The sequence below is a fragment of the Cololabis saira genome, chromosome 18 (assembly GCF_033807715.1).
Source record: "Cololabis saira isolate AMF1-May2022 chromosome 18, fColSai1.1, whole genome shotgun sequence".
Taxonomy (NCBI): Eukaryota; Metazoa; Chordata; class Actinopteri; order Beloniformes; family Belonidae; genus Cololabis; species Cololabis saira.
Window position 1 is genome coordinate 38187438 of NC_084604.1, and position 20872 is coordinate 38208309.

A 20872-nucleotide genomic window follows, 5' to 3' on the forward strand; every position below is an offset into this window, starting at 1 on the left:
TCAGATGTGGAGAGACGTCTCAGAAACTGACACTGGGACCGTTTTTTTAATTTCTGCACGGACGATAATGAGCTGAGGTTGTATTTATGTCTGTGGTGAGTTAACGGCAGGGTAAAGGGTTTCTGAAAGGTGTCACATCGTGTCTGAGGTGGCTGTGATGGGACTGGAGGTGTGTGGGAGGTTCATCTCAGAGGGAAAGGAGGGGACTTACGTGATGAGCTCCTTCTTGCTCTCCTTGCAGGGGGGGTATTTGTGGTGTTTGGGGCTGGGTATCGTCACCTCGGCCGGGTAGCGCTGCTCATCCAGCAGCTCCTGGAAGGGGTCCAGCTCGTCGCTCTGGTGTAGGGATGAGAAATAAGCAGACTACAGCAAATCACTGGGAGGTCAGGGTGCACGTAATCAGAGTAAACTCAGGCCCCGTTTCCACGGAGCAAAAACTGAGACGTTTTCATGCGTTTTGGCCGTTCGTTTACACGAAAACGGATCTCAAAGTCACCAAAAACGATCATTTCTGAAAACTCCGGCCAAAGTGGAGATTTGCAAAAACTCTGATTTCACGTTTGCGTCTAAATAGAGGAAAACGGAACGTCACATTATGCAACAGAAACGTCACCAGCGTCATGTGTGCGACCTGTGTTTACAATTAGTTTGGCCACCGTCAATATTTTCTTGTATTTTACCTGTTTTATATTCTAAAGTCACACTTAAAAGTAACTCCACTTCTCTGTCACTCCAAACGAAAGACTCTCGTTCCGTCTTGGAAGTAAAGCCTGAATTATAGTCCCGCGTTAAGTCAACGCAGAGCCTACGGCGTAGGGTACGCGGTACCAGCGCCGTACGGCGCGTCTCCGCGTACCCTACGCCGTAGCTCTGCGTTGGTGTAACGCGGAACCATAAATCAGCCTTAACTGGAAGTTACACGTGTCATTTGTTGATGTTTTTTCCAGGATTCTGATTGGCTGGCATAACTTTAACAGCGTATTTATGCGGATTGGTCTAAACGAAGAGATTTTGAAAATGATCTTGTGTAAACGATGGAATTTTTCAAAACGTAGAGAGGGAAATACCCGTTTTTGTAAATACCCGGCTATGTGTAAACGGGGCCTCAAACAACACAAACGTACGGACTTTCTGTCTGTCTTCGGCCACAGTCCTATGTGAACAGGGGAGGCCTTCATTTCAACTTTAAGGCCCAGATCTGAGGCCTAACTCTGAGACCAGCCTTGATTTCTTACAGCTGACTGCATGGTTTGAAACAAAGGAAATTAAGGAATGACTCCAAACCCAGCAGGCTTTGGAGTTTATTGCCCTTACAGGTGTCAAAAGGGGGTGGGATGGAGGTCACTAAGGACAGTAAGGATAGTGAATTGGTCCCACTGCTGGTTAAATAGCATTGGCTTCCCGATCCTCTTTCCTTCCAAGCTCTTCCACGGAGCTCTCCGTGAGCTACAAATAGGGCTGCAACGATCCGTCGACGTTGTCGACAAAAATCCATAATCAAAATTGACGACAATGAATTCCATTGTGGACAATTGTCGCCAGACGTGTTTTTCCAACGGAGTGAGGCGTCTCACTTCAATACAATCGTCGCAAAAAGTTTGGGAGCATTTTAGGCTCGATACAGCAAATAAAAAGATACTTGCAAGGTTTGCTAAGCCGACGTTGCTTTTCACGGGAGCACGTCGGTAATGCATTAGAAGAGAAAGCACGTCGGAGTGTTGAACGAAACGGAGTCGCCTTGGTAAGATATTAAGCCTATTTTCATTTGTTAAATGAATTTGTTTCATTCATTAACTTCTTTTATTTCATGTTATTTATTAGTATTATTTGAGCCACTCACAGCTACTCTCGTTGCTTTAACCTCAATCATAATTGATGCTGCGCGAAAGGCGAAAAAGCTTATGCCTATGAACTGTCAATTATCCATCAAACTCCACAATGGTAATGTTGACATTAAATCAGATAGATTTGTCTGGACATTTCTCTTGCGGGACGGGAGAAGACACTAAATCAATGCATCTCTATTATTGTGCGCCGTGCGGGCATGAATTCATGAGTTTTGCGGGAGCAGGATGAAGAAAACAGTCCCGCTATATCAGGGCTCTAGTACCCTCTTTCTTGTGTTTATTATCATTTGCCACATAATTAAAGCAACCTCATACTAAATTAAGAAAAAAATGACTAATTATCCGATTAGTCGACTAATCGTTTCAATAGTCGTGACTAGTCGACTTTTAAAATAGTCATTAGTTGCAGCCCTAGCTACAAATGCTACATGCTCGTCAACACGGAGAGAGCAAGGAAAAGAGTTGCTCTTTACCAGCAGCCCGGGCCTTAACCCCTGCCGTAACCTTCAAGCCGTTAGCCAAGGAACGCTGGTCTTCAACAGAGAATCTCTTTCTGACTTTTTTGTAAATGTAAATGTACTTTATTTATATAGCCCTTTACAGCCACCTCTAGGTGAGCCAATCGAAAAGGCTCGGTCACCCCAGCACTTGAACTTTGACCTGGGCACCTCCAACAACAGTTGGTTTGAGGATCTCAATGATATGATATGATATGATATTCCTTTATTAGTCCCACAGCGGGGACATTGGCAGTGTAGCAGCAAAGGGGATAGTGCAAAACAAGAGGCACCAATAGAAATAATAATAATACAATAATAAATATCAGAGCAAATAAAATTCGACTTGGACTATCTGAAATAGAGGACATATTTATAACTTCAGACACAATTAAAGGAAAGATCAGTGAGTTTTATAATATTTTATCACAAGGAGGTTTGTCATCTTTCCAAACTTTAGTGAAGATATGGAAGAAGGAGTTGGGGATGGTCTTTGAAGAAAACACTTGGTTAAATATATGTGAAAATATACATTTTCCTTTTACTAGTAATAAAATTAAAGAGGCTAATTTTAAATTTATTTACAAACTGTATTTAACTCCAATTAAAATGCACAAAATTTCAAAGGATATCTCTACAAAATGTCCAAGATGTAAAATAACCGATGGAACATTTGTACATATGTTTTGGGAATGTGATCTTTTAATAAGTTTCTGGAAATCAATTAATTCCTTCACACAATCAGTTTTAGAAATTAATTTTGATTTAAGCTCCAATTTGTATTTATTAAAAGACACACTGGATCTTCAGTTAGACCGGAAAAAAAGCAGGATATTAATTATGATCACATACTTCGCTAAGAAATGCATACTTTTACTTTGGAAAGATGATTCCCCTCCAACTTTCAAGTTCTTTTTGGATCAAATTTTAGTTTTTTACCATTGGAAAAATTAACTTTAGAAAAATAGAACCGTGCTCATATTTTTCAAGAATTTTGGTTTCCATTACTCTCAAAACTGGATAATTTTTCCAAAGGGACCAATGAGTATCTCTATTTTCGAACTCGTGCCTTATATGTATGTATGTTTGTATGTATGTATGGATATATATATATATATAATTTGATATCGCTGTTGCTGCCATTATATATTTTTTTTTTTATTTTTTTTTTTTTTTAATATTTATTTAATTTTGTTCTCCCTTAATGTATGTTTTTTTCCCCCCCCTAGGGTAATTATGGGGAGGGTAGGAATGTGGGTATAATAGAAATCATGCATGTGAAAATGTGAATTGTGAAAATGATTGTGAAATAAAAAGATATTAAAAAAAAAAAAATTAAAAAAAAAAGTGTGACACACTATAAACAGTACTGGTATATACAAAAATAGTAATAATAAAAAATACGTGTATATAAAATAAGATAACAGACGGATATTTACATAATTGCACGTTGCAGTGAATGATATTGCACATTATTTTCCGGTATGTACATTTATTGTCAGGTTGTTATGTATGTGGTCTACTGGGAGCAGTGCTGGTTGTGTCTCACAGCCTGCCATGCTCATGCACCGTTAAAAGCTCCGATAAATAGGGTGGGAAAGGCCATTGAGGGCTTTAAAAACAAACATTAAAAGTTTAAAATCAATTCTAAAATGGACAGGAAGCCAATGGAGTAACCGGAGGTCCGGGCAGCTGCATTCGGCACTAGTTGAAGGCTAATAGAGGACTTGGAGACGCTAACATACAGAGCATTACAATAGTTTAATCTGAAGCTGATTAGAGCGTGAACAGCTTTGTCCAGGTCGTGAGGATTTAAAAACGATTTCACTTTGGCTAGGAGGCGTAACTAGGGTTGCCACCTTTCAGAAATAGAAATAAGGGACGCCCTGATTTCAGCAGCGCAGGTACCAAAAAAAAGCCCCAAAACTTCTAAACTGAATAAAAATGTGTTTATTTTATATGAAAAAACAAAATGCTTTGATTTAAAGTTTAACGTGCTTTAATAGCATTGAACTTGCATGACTGTACAGACAGACAACCATGTAGCAACTGAAATATCCTCCTATGCTACGTATGTAACATCAGCCCAGATGTAGAATATAGATACAGGTGAAGAATATGGTGTAAAAGTTAATTTATTTCAATAATTCAACTAGAATATGGTGTAAAAGTTAATTTATTTCAATAATTCAACTAGAATATGGTGTAAAAGTTAATTTATTTCAATAATTCAACTAGAATATAATGTAAAAGTTAATTTATTTCAATAATTCAACTAGAATATGGTGTAAAAGTTCATTTATTTCAATAATTCAACTAGAATATGGTGTAAAAGTTCACTTATTTCAATAATTCAACTAGAATATGGTGTAAAAGTTAATGAAAATACGGTACAAATCGTGTCCCGTATTAGTTCAATACGGGACGCAACATTTTTTTCTCAAATAAAGGACAATTCCGTATTTTACGGGACGGGTGGCAACCCTAGGCGTAACTGGTAAAAACTTGTCCTAACGACATTATCAACTTGTATGTCAAATTTGAAAAAACTATCAAAGATCACACCAAAATTTCTGACATAAGGACTGAAAGACGAGGACAAGGCGCCAAAGCTGGTCGTCACAGTTTTCCCAAACACAATGCCCTCTGTCTGTCTTGTCCTGGTTTAAGTGTAGGAAGTTCTGGGCCGACCGCTGCTTGGTGTAAAACATGCTAGCAGGGAACTTTGTGCATCAGTATCTCTGGGCTTCAATGGCAGATAGATTTGCAGATCTTCCGCATAACAGTGAAATGATAGGTTGTGCCTGGCTCTGGTTCTGGCTCTGGTTATCCACCACAAGGGAAACGTCCACGGTCCTTACGTTCTGTTAGGACTAGACCTCATCTCTGATCAGCGTGACCAGCATCAGCCGAGGATCGGCCCCGCTAGCTGCTCGTGAAACTCGTTACCAAAAAACAGTGAATGCACTCTTCGTCCACCCGCGTTACAACGGAGTGACCCGCAAACATCCAACGTTTTGACGAAGGGAACGTGACCCGTGCGCATTGAGACAACGTGACCAGGCTACGATGACCAGGGAAAGGGGGAACAGCCCAGCTACCAGCGGTGCTGCTGCATTCTCAGAGAGAGACAGAGGAAAAGGGAGCCGCTCACAGCGGAACCACCGGTGGAGCGTAAAATCAGCAACCTGTGGACCGGGACCAGAACCAGGAGCTCCACAACCACCAGAACCGCCGACTACCTCCAGGGCATCTCAGAGTAATGGCGCTTTTCCACTAGTAACTACTCAGCCCTACTCGCCTCGGGGCGGCTCGTCACGCATCGTCCCCCCCAGGTGAGAAGTGGGCAGGTTGGGGTGAAGCTGCTGTGACGTACTCGATTGCGTAACCCCTTTGTTCGTGTCGGCGCGGATGATAAAATCAGCTGGAGCCGCGAGCGGATGAGAGTAAAACAGAGTTCCTGTGGATCTGATCGTTCCTTATCTCCGTCTAGATCCCTTTTTAATTCTCTCGTCAGCCACCAGGTTTATGAACATCTGCACCTCAGAGTTGGATCATGAAACAGACGTTTGCGTTGTATAATAAAATCGCCCCGAGTCGCTCTCGCGCTGACTCCCGCTTCCTGATTCAAACGTCTGACGGCCCCGCCCCCGACCAATCAGTGGCCTGTAGTTTGATGACGTCAGAAATAGTGCCGGCAGAATGGTTACAGAAAAAGTATTTGCTTGGCACGGCTCCACCCGTCTCGGTCCGTAGTGGAAAAGTAGGGTAGTAGTAGTATAGTAGTGGAGTAGGTACTAGTGGAAAAGTGCCATAAGAGGCTTGTGTCTGGGCAGAGTTAGTTTAGAGCGATTAGCGCTGAGTGTGTTTGCTGTTTCTTTGTTTGTTTATTACTGTGTAACGCACCAACGGTCTCTCAAACTGACCGACAGTCGTTACTCAGTTACCTTCAGACTGATTTTGCTGTTCAGTTATTATTTTCCTGATGAGTCAGGTGGTGCCCCGTTTTGATTGATTCATTTTGATAAGTAATCTTCTTTATTAATTAGGGCCCGAGCACTGACAGTGCGAAGGCCCTATTGTATCTGTAATTGTATCTATAACTGAACCAGCACCCCCTTTGTGGCACAACACTGGTCTCTCAGTGCAATTGACCAAATTTTCCCGACTAGAAGACAGAGTAAAGGGGAGCCCTCTTGCCCCAGAGGGACGTTTGCTGCTGGATACATGATGGACTCCTGGAAGACGTGGAGCATCGTGTGTCTGTCCATTCTGTCGGTCGAGGATGTTGAAGATGCCTTCATAATTGGATTTCTGAAAACAGGATTACTGCTTTTTGGAGCTGGCTGTTACCTGGCATACAGTATTGACAAATTCGTAAAACGTCAGAGCTTCCTGACGTGGCTGAAGGATCAGCTGTGTGACCAACACTCAGACTCTAACGTCGGCGGAGCCAAATCGCAAGCTGGATGCAATTCTCGAACAGGATCGCAGGCTAGCTGCAGTTTTTGAGCTTGTTTGTAGGATGGAAAAGACCTTGGCGGGAATTGACCACGAATCCGTCTGTTTGGAGTCGCTATTGAGATGAACCAGAGACTTAAGGCAGACGGAACATTACTGGAGTCTGGCCTGACCCAAATACAATTGTTGATTCTACAACCTGACCTTGACAGAGCGGCTTGGCCGCTCTGTCAAGGATTATATACATTCACTCAGTGAATGTATATAATCACTCGTTTGCCCGTTGTTGCGAAGTCTTTTCAGACCTCGTCAGAATAAAGGCTGATTTATGGTTCCGCGTTACACCAACGCAGAGCCTACGGCGTACGCCGCGTACCGTACGCCGCGTACCGTACGCCGTAGGCTCTGCGTCGATTTAACGCAGAACCATAAATCAGCTCCCGAGCCGGCGGCTCTTCTCACCCCGAAAACATTGGAGCAAATTTCTTAACAGGCGTTATTTGGATAAACTGAGCCCAGGTTGGGGATCTTAACAGTTACTTTTACGCCTGAAAAAATATAAAAAACTTAATAAAGTGTCATATTAACAGCGCTACAGCGGAAATTAAAACAGCTTTTATCTCTGGGCTTCCTGATATGGTGTGACGTATGTGCAAACGTAACTACGCAGTCACTTACGTACCCGAACGTAAACCACGCAGTGACGTAGTAAGTGGTGTCCCAATACCTAGGGAACATTACAAGGGCCCTACTCATTTTTAGGGCTAGTGGTAGAAAGTAGGGGGTGTATTGGGATTGGCCCATCCTCTCTTAGCTAACCATGTCATACATTGTCATCTGTTTTGCCTTTCTTTCCTGTTGTCTTGATGGGTTTTACTGGCAGTAATGTCACCGTGCCGGAGCGCTGGCTCAGCGTCAGATAAAGCTCTAATTAGTGCCGGGCCCGGCTCCAGGGGGCCGTTGGAGGTCGGGTCGGATCTTTGGTGGTGGAGAAGCTGCAGCCCCCCCCCTCCTGTCGGGAGCAGAAATCAGAAATCGCTCAGGATCGTGTGGAGAGAATCCCATCAGGCTCCGCGCTGCGGGCGCGGCCTCCTCTGCAATGTTGTGCTTCATTAACGAGTGAAATTACTCTCCTGATTAAAACCTCTCACTCCGGCGCTCCCAACCCGAGGAGGCGATTGTGGCAATTTGCTGCATGGGTTGCTGCGCGTGATGTGGGATCTGTGTGCAGATGATCCGTCCTGTTCTACTTGTCAGGACGTCACCGCGCCGGTGTTCCGTCGATCCATGCTAGCCGAGCAGAACTGCTACTTTATGGTCGATTTTCAAAGTTTGATTGCCACGCCCATCATTTCTTGCATCCCTTCAGTCCACGCTGATGTTAACGGTGAGTAACATCCTCAAAATCCTTAAGAAGATATATACTTATATATATACAAGCCAGCAGAGATCATTTTAGATGATTCCCGTGCCTGGATTTCTCATTTTCTCTCAAAAAATCTCTTACCTGAGTGCATTAAGTGACGGGAGCATTATTTGATAGGATGTTAGTGGACTATCAAATGATGCTACCCCTGAAATATTGATGTAAAATTGATAAATTGGGATGTTGAGTATTTGATCCTTCAAAATAAACTACCCATGACATGAATTGCATTACACTTTGTGAACATTATACGATAAAAAGTAGGGATGGGCGGTATGGACTAAAAAATGTATCACGATAATTTCTGGCATTTATCCTGATAACGATAAAAAAATACCAATACAACTCCACCTTTGTAACTATAAATCTATCTCACTCTCAGATCCGCCATGTTTGTTACACAAAAACCTCATCAACGGGAATTTACCTTTCTTTCTTTCTGGCTCATTTCCTTCCTTCCTTCCTCCTGGTCTCTCCTTCCTTCCTCCTTTCCTTCCTTCCTTCTCCCCTTTCCTTCCTTCCTTCCTTTTTTTCCCCTTCCTTCCTTCCTTCCTCCTGCTCTCTCCTTCCTTCCTTCCTTCTGCTCTCTCCTTCCTTCCTTCCTCCTTTCCTTGTTTCCTTCCTTCTCCCCTTTCCTTCCTTCCTTCGTTCCTTCCTTCCTTTTTTCCCTTCCTTCCTTCCTTCCTCCTGCTCTCTCCTTCCTTCTTCCCTTCCTCTTTTCTCCCTTCCTTCCTCCTTTCCTTGTTTCCTTCCTTCCTTCCTTCCTTCCTTCCTTCATTTTTTCCCTTCCCTCCTTCCTCCTGCTCTCTCCTTCCTTCTTCCCTTCCTCTTTTCTCTCTTCCTTCTCCCCTTTCCTTCCTTCCTTCCTTCCTTCCTTCCTTCCTTCCTTCCTTCCTTCCTTCCTTCCGCTCTCTCCTTCCTTCCTTCCTTCCTCCTGTTCTCTCCTTCCTTCTTCCCTTCCTCTTTTCTTCCTTCCTTCCTTCCTTCCTTCTCCCCTTTCCTTCCTTCCTTCGTTCCTTCCTTTTTTCCCTTCCTTCCTTCCTTCCTTCCTTTTATCGTTTTTACCGTGAGATACAAATTCTTATCGTGAGGAATTTTTTTGACGGTATATCGTGAACGGTAAAATATCACCCATTCCTAATAAAGAGAAAGAAAAAAAACAATTCTATGGCTTTATTTGATAATCATTCCGTCATTATTTAACCAGGCAGGTCATTAAGAACATTCTTATTTACAATGACGGCCTGGCAAGAGACAAGGAAGTGGTTTAGGGAGTAAAACACAGTAAAATTGTAGCTCTACAAAGGAAGAAAACCATTGGGTAGCATTTTTTGATAGGGCAGCAAAAATCGCCAGAACGCCGGACAGGAAGTCCTGACTCCTTCATCTGGACCTGCTGCTGAGTCTGAGGGCCGCAGCGCCGCTTCCGGCCACATGGGGGCGCCCTGGGCCTGCTGGGGAGAGCTGCTCAGCATCCCCAGTTACCACGGTTACCACAGTGACACTGAGGACTTTCAGATTAAGATACCCCACTCTTTCCCCCCTCAGAAACTTTGGTAAGTCTGTTCAGGTGATCCGGTCCAGAGCGGTTTGCACCGGGGCTGGGGATCCAGTCAAATGTCACAAATCAATTTGATTCCAATTCTTAGGATTCAGAATAGATTATCACGATCTGATTCTATTCTGATATTGATTTGGGTTAGAGTTATTAAAACTGTTTTTTCAGCTGATGCATGAATTATATGACTGTAGTTCTGCAACATATTAATACTAGTATTAAATTGAGATTCAACAGCAAGTATTGCAGCTAATGATGCTGTAAGGACGGATGAAATCGCTTTTATTTTTTTCCACATTCTGTTCAAATTTTTTCCGTTTTCCCTCTATTTCGGTTTCAAATTTTTTGAGAATTTAGTTTTAAGCAAGACATTATAAGACATTATATAAAGTAATGAAATATAGACAATTTATGCAATTATGACTGAAAACTTTAATGTTTTCATACCAGTTATTCTCGTGTCCAACGAAACATTTTTAGGCATAAACAAAAAGACTTTATTCTCATAATATTACGACTTTATTCTCATAATATTACGACTTTATTCTCTTAATATTATGACTTTATTCTCGTAATATTATGACTTTATTCTCGCAATTCTACGACTTTATTCTCATAATTTTACGACTTTATTCTCATAATATTATGACTTTATTCTCATAATTTCCAATTTTTTTTTTGTCTTAGTTTGGCCCTAATACTCCATTACCAAACAACAAAAAATATTCCATTTTACACACTCAGAATTTAAGAATAAACCAACTAAAACTGACTTCCTTGCTAAGCTTTGCTTTTCTTAATTTATTTTTTGAATCTAGCTTTATTGTTTATCCTGGTTAAATGTGGTGGAAACTTATTCCAGTATGTTTACTGCTCTATACATTGTAGGCTCTTTAGGTCATTGGTTCCTGGTAGAGGAAGAGTAAAGTTCTGGTGGCAGAGCCATGTTTGAGTATGGTTTGAGGTGACGTGGTGAGGTGGACCTTCCGGTTACCTCCTTGTGGTCCTGCTCGTCTCCCAGCGGCTTCATCTTGGTGTAGTCGACGGGAAGGTCCCAGCAGTCGGCGTCGGTCAGCTGGTAGCAGCGGCTGCTGAGCAGGGCCTGGCGCTGGGGGGACATGGGCTGCAGGGGCGTCAACACCGTCCCGCTGCCCTCCGGGCCGCCGGGCTGGCCCGACACGTCCACCGCACCGCTGTCGTCCAGGTCGTCAACCGGACTCTGGGGAACCAAGACGCAGGAGAATCTCTGGTAACAACTAGGGCTGGGGATCCATTCAAATGTCAAGAATCAATTCGATTCCATTTCTTAAGATTCAGAATCGATTATCAGGATTCGATTCGATCCGATATTGATTTGGGTTAGTGTTATTAAAAATGTTTTATGAGCTGTTGCCTGAATTAAATGACTGTAAGATAACTAGTGAAATTAAAGCTGCAAGCACCGATGAACGGGCCCTCACGCATGCAATTTTCACCAATAAAGGTCAAGGACTCAAAACCGAGTCCGATGACACCACCCACGATTCTCTATATCAAACCATTCAAAAGTTATAGCAGTAGTAGGAACTATCAAATATGGACCAATCAGATGAAGTGGGGGCGCGCTTTTTGGCGTCTATCGTCGCCACAGTAACGCTTTTGACTGAGAAAAGTAATGCCCTTCGTCACAAGATCGAGACGCACATTTTGATGTATAACACACCTGGATGCACGTTACGGTTCGGGCGAAGAAGCGGCCGAAGAAATGGCATAAATTGCGCCAAAATTACACGATTAATTCAAAATGGACGACTTCAAGTTCGGTTTCGGCCATGGCGCCAAGAGACTTTTCTTTAAGTTGTGACATGATACAGGTGTGTACCGATTTTCGTCAAACCGTTTTGTGGGGCTTGAGGCACAAAGTTTTCTAGGGGGCGCTGTTGAGCCATTAGGCCACGCCCATTAATGCAAACCATTAAATATCACATTTATCACCAGGCCTGGCTTGCTGCAAAATTTGGTGACTTTTGGGGCACGTTTAGGGGGAGTCAAAAAACAAAAAACGAGGAAAAATAAAAAAAATATACAAAAATACAAATTCCTACAGATACAATAGGGCATTCGCACTGTCAGTGCTCGGGGCCTAATAATAATTTCACAATAATTTTTGTGAAATAACTAAGACATAAATATCCATTTAAAGTGCAAAAAAAGATAGAAATTGCAACAGCTCATGCAGTTAACAAATCATTTTAGCTTGTCTAATCTATTCTGTCACTAGACACACAGCTTCCCATGATGCACCATCCATTTTTCAGGTACAGTATGTCATGACGAACTGTGTCTGATAACAGAGAAACCAAACAAGCTATAGTAAATATAGATAATATGAACTTCATTAAACTAATATTTCATTTAGAAATTTAAGCTGAAATATCCAGCATTTTCTCTAAAGAAAAGTTCATTTAGTTCAGGAGTTTTCAAAACCAGCGCTTTGTTAACGCTATCGCTGCTCTTCTGCACCATGTTCATTGGCTGACAGTTTCACACCAAACGCATGTGTGAATTAAATGACGTGACTACCGGGATTAAAGTTCACCAGTCGAAAATGTAATGATGAAAAAAAATCAATCTTTAGACATACAAATCGTTACCACGGTTACCACAGTGACACTGAGGACTTTCAGATTAAAAGACCCCACTCTTTCCCCCCTCAGAAACTTTGATAAGTCTGTTCAGGTGATCCGGTCCAGAGCGGTTTGCACCAGGGCTGGGGATCCAGTCAAATGTCACCAATCAATTCGATTCCAATTCTTAGGATTCAGAATCGATTATCACAATCTGATTCGATTCCAATATTGATTTAGGTTAGAGTTATTAAAACTGTTTTTTTTCAACTGTTGCATGAATTATATGACTGTAGTTCTGCAACATATTATACTAGTATTATATTGAGATTCAACAGCAAGTATTGCAGCTAATGATTTACATTTTTTCCATTTTCCCTTTATTTCGGTTTTTAATTTTTTGAGAATTTGGTTTTTAGCATTTTATGCAAAGACAGTATATAAAGTAATGAAATATAGACAATGTATGCAATTCTAACTGAAAACTTTAATGTTTTCATACCAGTTATTCTCGTGTCCAAGAAAACATTCCTTTTTGGGCATAAACAAAATAATACCAAAAGTTGTAACATAATGATGAAAAGAAAAATGGATCTGTAGAGATACGAATCGATTTTTAGGAAATAATATGAGAAACGATTTAGAATCGGAAAATCGATTATTTCAACACGGGCCTAGTAACAACCACATCACGACTCTATTGTCGTCCCTCTGTTAAGACCGTCGTGAGCTGTGGAGTCCAACAAGGCTCGATTCTTGAGCCACTTTCTTAAAACTCTTATATCACAATAACTGCATCTTTTCCTCGAGTGGCGAACCGTGAGCTACTACCGCTTTCACCTCATCACAGAGAAAATAAATCATCCCGGAAAAAAGCAACAGTACTATGAATTCAAAGGGTTTAACATGTTCGGACTTCATGAAGGCCTATGATCTTTTGTTTTATTCCCGCCCACTTGAAATCAAACCAATTGGTCGATTTGCCCGTCACTCTCCACACCAAAACACGTAGCTTGGTCTTTCCCGGGATTCGTGAAGTCCTAACCAATGAATGAGCCAGCTAACCTGGCCTTCATTATGGAAGAGTATTAGGGCCAGGCAGGAGAAAAATAAAAATAATATTTTAGAAGAGGACTATTTTTTTTTTCATTATGCACTTCGAGAAAAAAAAGTGGAAATTTCGAGAAAAAAGTGGAAATGTTGAGAAAAAAGTGGAAATGTTGAGATTAATTTTAAAGTACAATTTCGGGAAAAAAGTTGAAATGTCGAGAAAAAAGTCAAAATTTCTTGAATAAAGTTGAAATGTTGAGAAAAAAGCAGAAATTTCAACTTTATTCACAAAATTTTGACTTTATTCTTGAAATTGTATTCCAACATTAATCTCGACATTTTTACTTTTTTCTCGACATTTCGACTTTTTTCTCGAAGTGCACAATAAGAAAAATGTTCCCCTCTCTAATATTTCTCTCCTGCATGGCCCTAATACTCTTCCGTACTTAATAGAGACAGGCGATTCTGATTGGATAACAGGTTTTCAGGACATGGACTTGACAGTAAACTTAATTTTAGAACATAGATGAGAGAAAATCTGTTAAATATATTGTATTAAATTAAATGAGATAAAAATAAAAAAAAAATGGAATACTTTATTATTGTTATCATTAGTGCCACGGCTGCGCAAGAGGCACTCCTCCTTCATAGCTATGCAATAGCAATGGAGGAGTGCCTCGTGCGCAGCACAAGGCACTCCTCGTATAAACTTCCGTATAAACTTCGGCGCGTAACTAGTCCCTCAGCGTGCGCTTTTTGGGCCATCCGTAACGCATTGAGAGAACTTTGGGGCCTCACCACTCGCACATCGTTACTCAAAAAATTCTGAACCGATTGAGAAAGTTGTAGACCCTGAATTTAACTACAGTCCTGTGGATTTTCAGAGCAATCGCAGAGATAGTTTTTGCACAAAGTGCAAAAACATTTCCAAATTTCCAATCTAATGGGGAGATTTTCCCATGTATGTGTGTAGCGCGGAATGTCACAAAAGCCTACTGTGGATGGGAGGAGGTAAAAAAAAAATTCACCTTTTTTCTGAGTCACCCAGCTCTCTCATACCTGCACGTAGAAGTGTGATTCAAACTTCAAAACGGAGGAAAACTTCTCTTCTCTCTCCAAAAACAGTTTTTTCCTAAGATGTACACTTTTCAAAATATGAGCACACAAGCGAGGACTGGAAATCACTTTTTCATCAAATCTAGAGTGCGGAATGTCGGTTGATAGAGTGTGAGAAGCCGTTAAAAATTACCTGAATTTTGATTTGTAACTCGAGCTCACGGCCAAACCGTAAAAAGGAAACAAATAATTTTTGGTCAGAATGTAGACATAGGTGTTGGGATTCATAAAATGTGACTTTGACAGGCGGGGTATGCACAAAATTAAACGGGGGGGCCAAGGGCGGCGTCAATACCAGTCTCGGTCTCCATTGACTGCAATGTAATCAAAAGTTTTCTTCAGAAGAATCTCACTCTGTCTGGGCACTGAGCTTACTCACTCATTTTAAGGAATATCTGAGTAAAATTAAGATTGTCAGAATCTGCCGGCTTCTGTGTCTCTCACAATGTTTTCCAACTTTTGAATGGTTTGACATAAAGACTCGTGGGTGGTGTCATCGGACTTGGTTTTGAGTCCTTGACCATAATTGGTGCAAATTAGCCCCGCCCCTTCTTCTGATTGGTCGATCCCTATTTTCTGCGATAACTTTTGAATGGTTTGACATACAGTGTTGTGGGTGGTGTCATCGGACTCGGATTTGAGTACTTGACCTTCGTTGGTGAGAATTAGCCCCACCCCTTCTTCTGATTGGTCGATATTTGATGGTCCCTATTTTTTGGCATAACTTTTGAATGGTATATGACATACAGAGTCGTGGGTGGTGTCATCGGACTCGGTTTTGACTCCTTCACCTTAATTGGTCGATCCCTATTTTCTGCAATAACCTTTGAATGGTTTGATATAGGGAATGAATTTTAGGCCTTCTCGGAAGGCATAGCAGGCCCCGAAGGTTCCCCACTGCTTTCCACATGCCACTTAAACCAGAGACCTGATCACAGATTTAATGTCAATGCTTAGAGAAAGCAAGAATGGAAAAGGGACTTATATTTCATGCATTCAATTAAATACAAAATGAAAATTATTGGTGGAAAAACAATGGTGAAGCAAACTCTGCTCAGCTATCACAACATCTGGAGTCCCGCGGGACTAGATAAATATAACTAAAAATATAGATAAATATAACTAAAAATAATTCATAATTTTAAAAACGATCTTAAAAACGTTAATGTCAACCTAAGCAGGCTATCACAACATCTGGAGTCCCGCAGGGTTTGATTCATGGACCACTGCTTTTCAAAGGTAGATCATACATTTATAGTAACATTGTTTGTAACAGCCAATCAGATTTCACTCGGATTTACTTGCTAAAAGCTTGCAACTGATAAGTGACAGCATTTTAGTCGTATCTGGTTTAAGAGGAGATACGTAACATCCCTTTGGATGATGCCAGAACTATGAAGACAAAAACGTTGGTACTTTGGTAATCTTTTTAAGGCGCCAACGAAATAAGCATTTGATTCCTTAGGAAATAAAAGTCTGATTCTTGTTTTTCCTTTAACATGTTGATGTTAATGTTGACTTCTACCTAGATCTCTTTAAATTCTTCCTGCATTCTCATTTTTACAGCAACCTTCATTTTATTATTGAATCAATACAATACTATAACAGCTCATTTCCTGCTTGTTTTTAATTGAGTTACATCTTGATTTCATGTCATTTATTTAGTTTTGGAATGTCTCTCTATTTTTAGTTGTTCACCATAAATATAGATAAATATAACTAAAAATAATTAATAATTTCAAAAACGATCTTAATAACGTTTATGTCAACCAAAGCAGGCTATCACAACATCTGGAGTCCCGCAGGGTTTGATTCATGGACCACTGCTTTTCAAAGGTAGATCACACATTTATAGTAACATTGTTTGTAACAGCCAATTAGATTTCACTCGGATTTACTTGCTAATAGCTCGCAACTACAAACTTGGGGTGATTCCAGAACTATGAATACGAAAACTAAAATATCTTGCACAACTGAACTTTTGTAATCTTTTTAAGGCGCCAATGTAATAAGCATTTGACCCCTTAGGAAATAAAAGTCTGAATTGAGACTGATTCTTGTTTTCTCCTTTAACAATGTTGACTTCTACCTAGATCTCTTTAAATTCTTCCTGCATTCTCATTTTTAGAGCAACCTTCATTTTATTATTGAATCAATAAAATACTATAACAGCTCATTTCCTTTTAATTGTTTTTAATTGAGTTACATCTTGATTTCATGTCATTTATTTAGTTTTGGAATGTCTCTCTATTTTTAGTTGTTCACCATAAATATAGATAAATATAACTAAAAATAATTAATAATTTTAAAAACGATCTTAAAAACGATTATCTCAACCTAAGCAGGCTATCACAACGTCTGGAGTCCCGCAGGGTTTGATTCATGGACCACTGCTTTCCAATGGTAGATCACACATTTATAGTAACATTGTTTGTAACAGCCAATCAGATTTCACTCGGATTTATTTGCTAATAGCTCGCAACTACGAACTTGGGGTGATTCCAGAACTATGAAGACAAAAACTAAAATATCTTGCACAACTGAACTTTGGTCATCTTTTTAAGGCGCCAACGAAATAAGCATTTGATCCCTTAGAAAATAAAAGTCTGAATTGAGACTGATTCTTGTTTTCTCCTTTAACAATGTTGACTTCTACCTAGATCTCTTTAAATTCTTCCTGCATTCTCATTTTTAGAGCAACCTTCATTTTATCATTGCATCAATACAATACTATAACGGCTAATTTTGTGAATTTGTCTTTTTAGGGCCCGAGCACCTTCAGTGCGAAGGCCCTATTGTATTTGCAGGAATTTTTATTATTATTATTATTAGGGCCCGAGCACCTTCAGTGCGAAGGCCCTATTGTATCTGTAGGAATTCTTCGCGCGTTATTATTATTATTATGATTTTTCTGACGAAAGGAGGGCCTTTTTGCCCCCCTAAACGTGCCCAAAAAGTCACCAAATTTTGCACGCAAACCAGGCCTGGCGAAAAATTTGATATTTTATGGTTTGCATTAATGGGCGTGGCAAAATGGCTCAACAGCGCCCCCCGGAAAACTTTGTGCCTCAAGCCCCACGATACGGTTTGACGTACATGCACGAAAATCAGTACACACCTGTATCATGGCACTACTTAAAGAAAAGTCTCTTGGAGTCATGCCCGAAACCGAACAGGATGTCGGCCATTTTGAATTAATCGTGTCATTTTGGCGAAATTCATGCCATTCCTTCGGCAGTTAATACGGCCCGAACCGTAACGAGCACCCAGGTGTGTTATACATCAAAATGTGCGTCTCCATCCTCCGACACCACGCATTACTTTTCTCTTTCAAAAGCGTTACCGTGGCGACGCTAGACGCCAAAAAGCGCGCCCACCCTTCATCTGATTGGTTCAGGTAGAAAAAACTTTGTGCCTCAAGCCCCATAATACGGTTTGACGTACATGAACGAAAATCGGTACACACCTGTATCATGTCGCAACTTAAAGAAAAGTCTCTTGGTGCCATGGCCAAAACCGAACAGGAAGTCGGCCATTTTGAACATTCTGAATTAGTCACGTAATTTTGGAGCAATACATGCCATTCCTTCGAGAATTAATACGGCCCGAACCGTAACGTGCACCCAGGTGTGTTATACATCAAAATATGCGTCTCCATCCTGCGACTACGCGCATTACTTTTCTCTTTCAAAAGTGTTACCGTGGCGACGCTAGACGCCAACAAACGCACCCCCCTTCATCTGATTTGTCCATATTTGATAGTTCCCCAAAAGGCACCAAATTTTGCATGCAAGCCAGGCCTGGCGATACATTTGATATTTCATGGTTTGCATTAATGGGCGTGGCCTAATGGCTCAACAGTGCCCCCTAGAATACTTTTCTCTGCCATAACTTTTGAATGGTTTGACATAAAGAGTCGTGGGTGGTGTCATGGGACTCGGTATTGAGTCCTTGACCATAATTGGTGAAAATTAGCCCCGCCCCTTCTTCTGATTGGTTGTCCCTATTTTCTGCTATAACTTTTGAATGGTTTGACATAGAGAGTCGTGGGTGATGTCATCAGAATCTGTATGGAGTCCTTGAACTTCATTAGCCTGAATTAGCCCCGCCCCTTCTTCTGATTGGTTGTCCTTTTTTTCTGCTATAACTTTTGAATGGTTTGACATAGGAAGTTGTGGGTGGTGTCATTTCTTATATGCTTATGGGGGGCGGTGGCCGTGAGTGCGAGGGCCCGTTCATCGCTGCTTGCAGCTTTAATTATTATTATTATTATTTTCCTGACAAAGTGAAGGCCTTTTTGCCCCCCTTAACATGCCCAAAAAGTCACCAAATTTTGCACCCTAGTCAGGCCTGGTGAAAAATTTGATATTTAAAGGTTTGCATTAATGGGCGTGGCAAAATGGCTCAACAGCGCCCCCTTGAAAACTTTGTGCCTCAAGCCCCACGATACAGTTTGACGTACATGCATGAAAATCGGTACACACCTGTATCATGGGACAACTTAAACAAAAGTCTCTTGGGGTCATGCCCGAAACCGAACAGGATGTCGGCCATTTTGAATTAGTCGTGTCATTTTGGCGAAATTTATGCCATTCCTTCGAAAGTTAATTCAGCCCGAACCGTAACGTGCCCCTAAGTGTGTTATACATCAAAATGTGCGTCTCCATCCTGCGACTACACGCATTACTTTTCTCTTTCAAAAGCGTTACCGTGGCGACGCTAGACGCCAAAAAGCGCGGCCACCCTTCATCTGATTGGTTCGACAGAAAAAACTTTGTGCCTCAAGCCCCATAATACGGTTTGACGTACATGAACGAAAATCGGTACACACCTGTATCATGTCGCAACTAAAAGAAAAGTCTCTTGGCGCCATGGCCGAAACCGAACAGGAAGTCGGTCATTTTGAACATTCTGAATTAATTGCGTAATTTTGGGGCAATATATGCCATTCCTTCGAGAGTTAATTCAGCCCGAACCGTATCGTGAACCCAGATGTGTTATACATCAAAATGTGCGTCTCCATCCTGCGACTACACGCATTACTTTTCTCTTTCGAAAGTGTTACCGTGGCGACGCTAGACGCCAACAAGCGCATCCCCCCTTCACCTGATTGGTCCATATTTGATAGTTCCCCAAAAGGCACCAAATTTGGCATGCAAGCCAGGCCTGGCGATAAATTTGATATTTCATGGTTTGCGTTAATGGGCGTGGCAAAATGGCTCAACAGCGCCCCCCGGAAAACTTTGTGCCTCAAGCCCCACAATACGGTTTGACGTACATGCACGAAAATCGCTACACACCTGTATCATGGCACAACTTAAAGAAAAGTCTCTTGGAGCCATGGCCGAAACCGAACAGAATGTCGGCCATTTTTAATACATTGTGTCATTTTGGCGAAATTTATGCCATTCCTTCGGCAGTTAATTCAGCCCGAACCGTAACGTGCCCCCAGGTGTGTTATACATCAAAATGTGCGTCTCCATCCTCCGACACCACGCATTACTTTTCTCTTTCAAAAGTGTTACCGTGGCGACGCTAGACGCCAAAAGGCGCACCCCGCCTTCATGTGATTGGTCCATATTTGATAGTTCTCCAAAAGTCACCAAATTTTGCATGCAAGCCAGACTTGGCGATACATTTGATATTTCATGGTTTGCATTAATGGGCGTGGCCTAACGGCTCAACAGCGCCCCCTAGAATACTTTTCTCTGCCATAACTTTTGAATGGTTTGACATAGAGAGTCGTGGGTGGTGTCATGGGACTCTGTAATGAGTTCTTAAGCTTCGTTGGCCTTAATTAGCCCCGCCCCTTCTTCTGATTGGTTGTCCCGATTTTCTGCTATAACTTTGGAATGGTTTGACATAGAGAGTCGTGGGTGGTGTCATCAGATTCTGTATGGAGTCCTTGACCTTCATTGGCTTGAATTAGCCCCGCCCCTTCTTCTGATTGGTTGTCCCTTTTTTCTGCTATAACTTTTCAATGGTTTGACATAGGAAGTCGTGGGTGGTGTCATTTCTGATACTTATGGGGGGCGGTGGCCGTGAGTGCGAGGGCCCGTTCATTGCTGCTTGCAGCTTTAATTTCTGCTTGTTTTTAATTGAGTTACATCTTGATTTCATGTCATTTATTTAGTTTTAGAATGTCTCTCTCTTACGTTTCTCCTCTCTTAGTTGTTCACCATAAATATGGATAAATATAACTAAAAATAATTAATAATTTTAAAAACAATCTTAAAAACGTTTATGTCAACCTAAGCAGGCTATCACAACATCTGGAGTCCCGCAGGGTTTGATTCATAGACCACTGCTTT

At 41.3% G+C, this 20872-nt stretch overlaps 1 protein-coding gene across 2 annotated transcripts in view; it reads right to left on the reverse strand.

Annotated features, from left to right (window-relative positions):
• myt1la (myelin transcription factor 1-like, a) overlaps nucleotides 1-20872 on the reverse strand; it is a 121164-nt gene that overhangs the window by 16440 nt on the left and 83852 nt on the right. For both annotated transcript variants that reach the window (XM_061746342.1, XM_061746341.1), the window contains exons 12-13: nucleotides 10784-11008; nucleotides 212-363 (exon numbers count right to left, since the gene is read on the reverse strand). In XM_061746342.1, the coding sequence (XP_061602326.1) occupies nucleotides 212-363; nucleotides 10784-11008 (377 nt within the window). The remainder of the gene's footprint in view (nucleotides 1-211; nucleotides 364-10783; nucleotides 11009-20872) is intronic.